The sequence below is a fragment of the Zootermopsis nevadensis genome, unplaced genomic scaffold, assembly GCF_977971745.1.
Source record: "Zootermopsis nevadensis isolate Lab colony 2312 unplaced genomic scaffold, Znev_1.0 Znev_ptg000021l, whole genome shotgun sequence".
NCBI classification, from domain to species: domain Eukaryota; kingdom Metazoa; phylum Arthropoda; class Insecta; order Blattodea; family Termopsidae; genus Zootermopsis; species Zootermopsis nevadensis.
Genome location: NW_028259153.1, coordinates 11,021,204 through 11,031,333, shown reverse-complemented (window position 1 = coordinate 11,031,333; position 10,130 = coordinate 11,021,204). Strand labels below are relative to the sequence as shown.

At 33.8% G+C, this 10,130-nt stretch overlaps 2 protein-coding genes across 5 annotated transcripts; one reads left to right on the top strand and one right to left on the bottom strand.

The window, feature by feature from the left end:
- The first annotated feature begins 771 nt into the window (after positions 1-771).
- Positions 772-4,425, top strand: LOC110827166 (oligosaccharyltransferase complex subunit ostc-B). The gene is made up of 4 exons (XM_022058566.2): positions 772-1,035; positions 1,639-1,712; positions 1,796-2,013; positions 4,258-4,425. Exons 1-4 carry the CDS (start codon positions 897-899, stop codon positions 4,274-4,276), a joined length of 450 nt encoding a protein of 149 aa, XP_021914258.1. The 5' UTR covers positions 772-896; the 3' UTR covers positions 4,277-4,425.
- On the bottom strand, positions 4,417-10,084 carry LOC110827165 (calcium and integrin-binding protein 1). 4 transcript variants are annotated; one of them, XM_087353101.1, is made up of 6 exons: positions 10,032-10,081; positions 8,323-8,357; positions 7,952-8,199; positions 7,314-7,512; positions 6,701-6,789; positions 4,417-5,993 (listed from the first exon to the last, which is right to left on the bottom strand). In XM_087353101.1, the coding sequence occupies exons 3-5, from the start codon at positions 8,130-8,132 to the stop codon at positions 6,702-6,704; spliced, it is 468 nt and encodes a 155-aa protein (XP_087209227.1). In that variant the 5' UTR covers positions 8,133-8,199; positions 8,323-8,357; positions 10,032-10,081; the 3' UTR covers positions 4,417-5,993; position 6,701. The 4 variants fall into 4 exon arrangements, with proteins under 4 accessions (XP_087209227.1, XP_021914256.1, XP_087209228.1 ...); XM_022058564.2 differs by lacking the exon at positions 10,032-10,081 and adding an exon at positions 8,476-8,813; XM_087353102.1 differs by lacking the exon at positions 8,323-8,357 and having other exon boundaries at positions 10,032-10,084.
- Positions 10,085-10,130: the final 46 nt, after the last annotated feature.

The window sequence follows — 10,130 nt, the reverse complement described above, 5'->3', positions numbered from 1 at the left end:
AAGCCTAGCCTAAATGATTGTGTAATATTTTGCTTGTCAACATAAAATCACTACTTCCAACAAAGTGGGTGTGGGTACATGAGGACCCACACTGATTTAGAAATTATTTTAAACTGGGTCCACTTTGCCAGCCATCATCAACAACGTTGGTGTGGGTACATGATGACCCACACTGTGGTTTGGAAATTATTTTAAACTGGGTCCACTTTGCCAACCATCATATTTCAGTATCCTTTGGCCATTTTTATGGAATTCATACATGCAATTATAAAACCATTGCCAACATAAGTCACTTTTATAATACTTGTTCCACATACTACATTGTATGTATACTGCCTACTTCATAGTTAAACATTGTACATAACGTAGTTTAAATGACTCATATTTTTTGTTATGTAAGTTGTCTGATAAAATTCTTATATTCACTTTTATACCAGTTCGTTTTATTCCTAACAGTTCTCAGGTTTACAATAGCATTCTTCTCAAATTTATTTATAGCATTGGCCTTGGTGTTACCTTATTTTAGATAAAGTCATAAATTATTTTTTGTTGCCTTTTATTACACATTTACAGTGTTAAAATTGCAAGCTGTGACATTTTATATAATGGGCCAAATTAATTACAGGAGCAATCTTTGAGGACTTGAATTATGTGCTTTTAGTTCGTATCTTCGATGGGAAGATGTCACTATAGTGATATTCAACAGCAGATTTCTGAACTCATCTGAAGAAATTGTGTTGAGATGTTGGTATTCTGTACGGTTACCGTAAATGATTTGAAGTGGTTGGTAATTATTAATGTGTTTTAACACGATCCTAATCGTTGCCAACACGTATGCTGGTGGTAGTTATGCTTGTAAGTCATAAGCTGCTGGTGTAGTATCGGCTTTGTAAATAATGGAGTTTCTTTACAGAATACCATTCAGTGTGTTGGAAGTACCAAATTTAAAAATAAAGAGACCATCATGGTTTCATCAACCGTCTGCTATGGTTATGTTTTCTCTCGTGTTGCTTTCATATTTCTTGGTAACTGGAGGTTAGTATTTCGTCCAAACATTAAATACTGTATTTGTTTCATACTTATATTGACGGCATTATGGCGGTTTTAATTTATTGTAAACGTTTGATGTATGCATAGCATTTAGTGATATTTTTACTGATCAAAGTACAGTACAGAAAGCGAGCTTGTAGGTTTTAACTCTTAATGCATATCATTAGAATGTGATTACCAGTAGAGAACAGTAAATTAGAACTGTTTGTGTTTGGACTAATGCAAAAATTCAATAACAGGTTAAGAGAATTAGGGAAGAGTGGTTTGCAAATTATAAGTAGCTAATATAACTCAGATTTAGTGGCACACATACGTTTTCACCATATTGTAAAGTTGTTCCCTGGCATTTTAAGGCGGGTTTACATCTGACACCAAAATGTTAGGATGCAAATGACACCAAATTAATAACTCACCATAATGCAAAACATGTTATTGCTGGCAACACCAAAGTTTGTAGAAATGCAGGTTTGTTGCTGTAGAAGAAGACTTCAACATGTTTTTAGACCTTATACATTTTATAGGCCTGACTTATGTCTTGTATCAGACTTAATTTATCATATATGTATAAAACTCATTTATTATTTTCAGGAATTATCTATGATGTAATTGTGGAGCCACCGAGTGTTGGTTCAACCACAGATGAGCATGGCCATTCAAGACCAGTAAGTACTTGCTTATCATTTGGAATAGTAAATGAAATACCTTATTTACTATTGTGTTAGTAATATGATGTTTGTAATTCTAGGTGGCATTTATGCCATATCGAGTGAATGGGCAGTATATTATGGAAGGTTTGGCATCAAGCTTCTTGTTCACGATGGGTGGGCTTGGCTTCGTAGTCTTAGACCATACCCACAGTCCATCAACACCAAAGCTTAATCGTATATTACTCATATCTGTGGGATTTTTGTGCATCCTTGTCTCATTCTTCACCTGTTGGATATTTATGCGGATGAAGTTGCCGTAAGTAATAACAAGTTTAATCAGTTTTAGTACTTAGTAAGCTCTAGCCCTGAAAGTGTTTGTTGTATGTTAAAGTCTTGATTAGGATACTGACTCCTGTTCCCAGATTTAAACTTTACCCTTTCCATTACTCAGATAATGCTTGAAAAATACTGATATTATCAATTTTAAATGTGTTATGTGTGTTATCCATATTGTTCACTGTTTTATAATATCCGATGTAGATCTGATCTTAATGTTTATTGTATATTACTTGGATGTACATTTATCTCATCCAGCTGTGTAGAAATTTTATCATGTAAAATGGAAAGTGGACAAGGCTTTAGAATAAAATAGAATAGAATCTATTTACGTTCTGTAGATCCTTAATAGGCCCAAGCAAGGGTGTAGAACATGTCATATCACAAATACAATACATGTTTATAATACAAATATAAATTACATAGTTATGACAGTAATGTACAGTCAACTACAGTAATTATACAAGAAAGTATACCCACTATTGCTTATATGTTTTTATAGTAGCTCAGAATTTTTGGCTGAGGTAAATTCTTCTTTGGAGTAGGAGGAGTGAGGTAAGAAATACTGCTGGCTTAAAATTCTTTATATCATGATTAAGACTTCTTGTAGTAGGGGTGAGTTTATTGAATAGCTTAATTCCAATATAGTAAACTTCTTTTTGATATTTACTGAATTTAGTATTTGGCAGATGAAGGTTATATCTCTATCTTGTACTTCTGTTATCCTCTTTAAATGATAATAATTAGAGCAAGAATTTACTGGCTAGTGGAAGAATAATAAATTTCTTAAATAATTCCCTATATGAGGTGCTCCTTTTAGTGCCTGCCGTTATTCTAATGATATAATTTTTTGTTGTCTGTTGAATTTACACAGAAAATGATTCCATATGACATGATCAGATGGAAGTAAGCAAAGTAATTTTAAAGATTCTGTTTTCATGAGTGATGTAACAGTCCTCATAGCAAAGAATGCTGAGTTTAGTTTAGGGATAATGTATTGATTATGTGTTTCCAATTTAAGTTATTGTCAATTTATACCCTATACCTAGATTAACACATTTTTTGTTGGTAGTAAAAAATTTCATGAAATTTGATTTGTCAAAATTTAATGTGAACTTTAATCCATTTGTTCAAGCTAGCAAAGACAGCGGTAGGCTTTGATATATTACTGGTGTTGAACATTTGTGTTCTGCTACCAGTGTAGTTTTTAGAATGTCTTGTGTACTGCGCTCAGAAATATTTATAACACACCCCAGAAGTATGTGTATTTTTTAGTATCAGTGCATAAGGCATATTCCTCAAAAAAGTAATCCTTATACTTTATTAAACCTTATCATACTGGAATAGGGAATTTAGGCCTCTGTACAAAGTAACTTGTTGGCCATACTTAAATTACAGAGTTAAATTGTTGTTCTCTGCAGAGATTGAAGTTTTCACCTCTGCCAAAGGTAGATTTGGGGTATGTGGAGAAAAACCAGGCCTATGCTAAGCTATCTCAAATCCACTTTATTGGTCATTTTGAGTAGTAGCATCTATCTCATGGTGCTATCTTGTCTCTCAGAAGAAGAAATCTAGGTGGGCTATTGTTACTTGAATACAAGTTCTGTTGTTATGTTTTAGTGAGAAAGTTTTCTGTATAATGGTATAGAAAAGGCTTGGGATAGACACACACATAACAATTTGTTGTTGATTTTCAGGGATCATATCTTTTACAAAAATGTTAGCACTTGAAATAACACATGTATTGATTCAGTGATGCTTCATTCTACTATTTAATATTACACCACAGATAACTGTATCAAATTTTTGAACAGTAACATCCTCCATGATGTTCCTCAGAGGAATATCAGATTTTAGTATTTAACTGAGGAAATTTAATGCAGAAACCAGGAACTGAAAATGAAACAAAATGAAATGTATAGTAATTGGCACAAGTCTGCAAGCTTGACCTTCACTACATGGGATTTCAGACTAAAGAAATACTGCCTTATCGGGCCAGGTGCATTATGTTTTACAGTTGGCGTCGAGGTTGATATTTGTAGGCCACATAGTAACCAATTTATCACTCTATCCCATCACTGACATATCAAATGCTAAGCTTGCAGATTCATGCCAGTACCTGTAGGTGACATAAAACAATTTTGGCTGTTATACAAGAGCATTCACTTTCAAATGTGTAGTTATGTTACATTGTCTGTATATTTAAATTTGTTTCTAATTGCAGTGGGTATCTCCAGTCATAAGGAACAAGCAGAGCATTTATGTGAATGAATGAATCATATCTATAGGAGTGTGGTTGACTTTTCCATTTTCTACAGCATATTGTCAGCATTGCATGAATGACTTGTGAAAAGGGTAAACTAGGAATTTTCAAATAAATGAAAAAGATGGAGCAGTAGTTTTATTGATACATTTATATAAACACACAGTTGACATATGGTTTAAAACAAACAACAGACAGTGATCTCTTATGCTTATTAGGTTACTAGATGCCTGCGACAGTTCCTTAACCAGTTCCCCAATTATCCTGAAATATCTGAGGTTCATCATTTTTGCAATAAAATATTAACCAAAGTTACTTGAGGACAGTATTTCTTCTGTCCCATTATTAATAAAAGTTAATTCAGGTTGTACATATATGTATCAACTCTAGACATCAGTAAATGATGCACTGCTGCACTTTCATAAGCAATGTGCATTTATATACTTTTATGCTAGATTGCATGTAAATAGGACTTTTATGCTTCTGTCATAAGTTCCTGTGCTAGCTGCAGTGATTTGTGTCTTGTGATGAAGTCAATTTTTAATAACGATGGAAAGTAACAGAAGATAACTCAGGATAATAATCATTAGTTATATAAACTACATTTTGTACACTATGATTATTTACCATCAAAACACATCAATAATTCCATTTTTGTCAGTATATTCCAAACATGAAATAGGGGGAAAAAATCAGGGAAGGGGTTAATCACCCCCATATGATACATGCAGGCCTGTGGCTTCTTAAGCTGGTCACCCACCAAAAATGTTTAGACATGAGATATTAAATTCATGGTACATACCACACTTCCATGAGCTTTATTTATAAGATACAACTGTGATCTGAATTAAAGGAAGTACAAATGCTAAATCATTCATTTCAAGTCATATCTTGTGATACAGGCTTCCACAGGTGTGCACGGTTTATCTCCAATGATAAATGTAACACAAATGTGGCTATCACATTGATAAGCAAGCAATACAGGAAATAGATATATATGTGTGAAAGGATGTTTATTGCATATTTAATATATTATATGCCATGTACATTATCAGCATAATTTTGTGACCCACCATAGTCTACTTCAGATCAGTCTCTCTTCTTCCTTTGAGCTCATCATTTTCTTTCACATATCACATGTATGTGATGACTAGTCACATTGTTCTCTCACACATATTGACAGACTGGTAACTGATAAGTATTTTCTACATACTCACAGTCAGTATCATTTTGAGAATGCAGATGGACAATATGATACATACGTATTACGATTACTAAGAAAAATAAAGTGTGCAGTACCCACATATTAAAATTGTCAGCAGATGTCTATCTAATGAGAGAATGGGCCAAGAAAATTAGTTAATGTTCAGTAAAAATATTTATGAAATCAAGAACTGTAATGAGAGAGCAACATAATTCCCATTTCAGGGTAACTGTGTGAATTATCTTTGGTATACTACTGGTTTAAACTATACTAAATATATAAAAAGGTACATATCACAAAATGATTGCTACATTTATGCTGTGCTTTAAGGATTAAAACTTATTACACTAGGCATCTAATATAATAATAACTAAAGTATTTTACAGTCTTCTGTTCGATTACTCCAATATCAAATGGACATTTCCTTTGAGCAATAAACACATTAGGTCATACTGTTTTTATGGAGGTTTATTACAGACGGATTCTGAAAGCACTGAAATAAAAACAAAACATCATTAGAATCAACTATATTAGAGTTAAAACAGTACTCTTTCAATATCATGGTGCAGCAAGCCAAGAATGATGGTTTAATATTGATTATTATATGCTATCTATGTAGTAGGAAAATAAAGGGTTGCTAATACATGCTGATGCATAACTGGAAATCAATGTAAAGGCATTCTGACAAACCAAAGTCTTACTATACTCTGCATCACCAAAATACAAGTTTCAAGGCCACATAAGGACTTCACCCCCTTCACTGTGCTGCTCTAAGTCAACAGTATAGCACTGCCAGTTTTTTCTACACTGCATGTATTGATGTATCATCAGCATGAAGCAAGTGGTCTTGGTGCATATTTACCACACATACACAACACACAAATATATATTGCATTTACTATCTTCTTACAAACTAAAAGATTGACTGAGATGTGGTTTTTAAAGACATGAAGTATGAACCTTTAGCTACATTTCATAAGCAGAATGTAGGTGGCAGGATGCATAGAACATAAATTCATAACAGGAAAACATTTATAATTTATCAAAAGAATAGAATGCCATGCCAAATGAATTATAAAGGTATTGTTATATTAAGAAGTAAGTGAGGAATGCAGTAATCAAAAAATGTCAAAGATTCTATTACAAATGAAAATGTTACAGCAGGTTGAAGTGAGACATCCTGCAAAATGTTCAACTTGCCTCAGCTACGATGTCCATGTTGCAACATTGTATGATTTTTGTGTGTTCTTGAACTTGTATTTTGATGGTGCGAGATGTGTGTACCACAACTGCGTACAAACACCAATGAGATGTTTAATTTTAACACATTCCAATTAATGTACAGTCATTACTAAATTTATCTGCCATACCAAAGTTTGGTTCAAAATGGGCCTATATATCTTGTATAAACCACATTTTTATGCATTAAAATTTATGAACAAAATATGGATGAGGACACAATTACTTTTTGAGTAATTTCTGACAACTCTGAGGCAGTGGAAATTATACACATTGTTAAATCAGGAAGTTCTGTATGTTCTGGCCTCTTTGTACCAGAATTTGGTGATAACAGAGTTGCACAGCATTCAAACCAGAAACCAGCTTTCCTGTTTTATATCATGTCACATCTTAATCATTCAACAAAAGTGCTAATTTGCAAGTAATGTACTGAACTGCTATATTTAATCTCTATCTTGTTATAATGCAGTACCTCTCCTTTTTATGTAATATAGTTGACTTTTTAAACTTTATAAAATAATATGTCCCGTTTTGCCTATAGTACTATAAATACCATGGTATGATAGGCACTTACTTAGCAAAATCTGAGGATTTAGAAATAATATGTTCAAATTCTGCAAAAGAGAGTGCTCCATCATCATCTAAATCTGCTTCATCTAATATATTCTGTATAAGATGCTGCATGTCCTGTTCACTTAGACGCTGCTGACCAGTCAGACGGTTTACCACTTGTCTGAGATCTGTTACCCCCAGCATATCATCTCCATCAAAATCTGGAAATCAGAATTGCTTATTACATACAAAGAATGACTGTTGCACTGAATGAGTGGGTTTAAATGCATTCTGATGCCTTCCACACACAAATTTGAACATATTATGTGACTGACACAAGAAGTGAACACGTTTTAGATGTACAGTTTCATAAAATTTCTAAAAAAGTCTAAAATAACTTTAGAACACTTTCAGCATAATCATATATTACATAAAAACTGTCGAAGGTAACATAATACCCATGGTGTCATGACCCAGTTATAGGAAGGCAGTACTGTATAACTATTTTCAGCTTGTTTGTCACTCTTACTTGAATGGGCACTGAAAAATCTATTTGGAAATTAATATAAATGTAGCATAAGACTCAGGTCTACACTAAAGAATAAGAAGTTTAAAATATAATCAAAATGACAACAGTCAAAGAGACTAACTAACACACACCAAAGATTCGAAAAGCATGTTCTGCTTTCACAGCTTTTGGTGCTCCCTCACTGAACACTGACATCATATCTAGGAAGTCTTCGAAAGTACAATCTCCATCATGGCTTGAACTAAATATATGGCAGATTCTGTCTCCAAATGGATTCACATGTAGTTCAGGATACTGGAGTATCTTTGCCATAGGCAGTTTGGCATTTTTGTTGTGCCCCACTTTCTCTGGTGCAAGAGCTTTGAATTTATGATGTGCACTGGAAGTAAAAATAAAAATGTTGATAATATACATTCAATTTGTACATACATGTTAATCATACCATGTGTACTGATTGTGAATCTGGAAGGTTAGTGAACTATTTTTGAATATAATTACTTACTACAGAACTTCTTTCTTGGTGAAATATGTCAAGTCCTGTAAGAAATTTAGACAATTAAGTGTCAGTGTTACCAGTTATATTTTCAGGAGGTTACATTACAAGTATTACCGTATTAATCACGAGTACAAATACAGTATGTTAATATGTTTTTACTTGATAGTCCTGTAACTCTTCTTCTGTAAACTGGCTCCTTCCTTGCCCCATGTTGTTTTTATATATTGTTAATAATTTCTTCGAAGCATTATTAGGTATTATCCAAAATGACACCAAACAAATTTCCTAACCACAATATTCTCGTAAGGACCACAATTAAATCGATAAAGAACAATCACAATGGCAGTATGTACAATAATCGAGGTATTATCGAACACGTTAAAGAGCTAATGTGCATTACAAAATGATGATGTCCATTCACTCAACCTGACCGTTAACAAAACATCACAATTCTGACGTTAAATATCCAGATCTAGGTTACTGGATTAGCCTATGTCTTACGATGGCATGGCCGAACCAGCGGGTTCGGAAGTGTTATTATTACTGGTTTCGTAAATCAAACAATAGAGGGCTCTATGATTGTCAATCTGTATTGCATTTATAGCTACATATAGTATCTTAGAGTCGACGAAAATTGGGTGACGAGATTTTGGACACAAAATTTGATGATGCGCTGTGGGAACTTAAAACCCTTCTATGTGAGAAAAGTTGTGGTTTTCTGGGTTGTTGCGCCGTGCAATCGAAACGTCACAAGAAACCAGAAGATATTTTGTTTTTATGTTAGATAGTGATAATTAAATATGGGAAGAATAAATCGTAGCCTGTTAACCTTCATTTGTTGAGGAAACCCAAAATCCCGTTTCCTGCTTCGATTCTGAACACAAATCCCTTGAACCGAGAATCGTACAATTATTTACGCTGCTTGTGTCAGCTTGTTGATTTGGTGAGTATTTAAATAGTGAAATTAAATACAACATTTTATTAGATCTTTCAAATTAAGTACAAAATTATCTTAATGAGGTGCTCCAGACAATCCTAGCACAGTCGCGATGTGAAGAGTACTATTGATGCTTGAACACAGAAGGATGGAGACGACTGCCCATGAATCCATTTTATGTCATTGTTGTCTCTCCGCTCTCTTTGGATAAATTCCAGGTAACAAAGAGCAACAATATAAAAGTTTGTTACGTGGCTTCATGCGACAAAATACGTGGTTTAGAGAGTCAAGTGTAATATTGTTATTGGAGTTAGAACATAGCCAGTGAAACACGATATACATCCAGAATTTGAATGCGGAAATTTCTTGGAGATGGTACACTAACATTAATACCGATCTGGCCGGAGGGTGGGAATGGGTTACGAATTAACAAAACGACGAAATTAAGTGATGGATATGCGAGCCAGGTAACAGTTGATGACCAATGTTGTGAAGCAAGGAAAATGTATAGCGATAAGGACGACGACGTAAACAATTATGAAAATTAGAGTGGATTATCACCGATTCCAAACGGCAGCTATACGGAGAAAAGAGTGACGCATTTGCGACCACATGTTCATAGGAACATTTTTTTCTTATATTTGATCCAGGAACAAGCACACGAAGTTTGTAAACATACTTCTGACTCACTCTGTAGACAGTGATAGTGACAATCCGGAAAGTGTGTCTGATTGTACTGAAAGTGAAGATGAAAGTGCTGCAGAAACAAAAGGCTTACCTACTGACAATATGTCCGGCATTGAATTTCCGTGTGCATTGTCTTCTTACTATCTTCTTACTATCTTCTTACTATATATATATAATAAAAATTTGTGAT

Excerpts from the sequence above, each read along its gene's own strand:
- LOC110827166 (XM_022058566.2), top strand. The coding sequence starts at position 897 with ATGGAGTTTCTTTACAGAATACCATTCAGTGTGTTGGAAGTACCAAAT. Across the intron at positions 1,036-1,638 it reads ATATTTCTTGGTAACTGGAG|GAATTATCTATGATGTAATT; the intron begins GTTAGTATTTCG and ends TATTATTTTCAG. Across the intron at positions 1,713-1,795 it reads AGCATGGCCATTCAAGACCA|GTGGCATTTATGCCATATCG; the intron begins GTAAGTACTTGC and ends TTGTAATTCTAG.
- LOC110827165 (XM_022058564.2), bottom strand. The coding sequence starts at position 8,526 with ATGGGGCAAGGAAGGAGCCAGTTTACAGAAGAAGAGTTACAGGACTAT. Across the intron at positions 8,358-8,475 it reads AAGAGTTACAGGACTATCAA|GACTTGACATATTTCACCAA; the intron begins GTAAAAACATAT and ends AATTTCTTACAG. Across the intron at positions 8,200-8,322 it reads ACCAAGAAAGAAGTTCTGTA|TGCACATCATAAATTCAAAG; the intron begins GTAAGTAATTAT and ends TTTTACTTCCAG.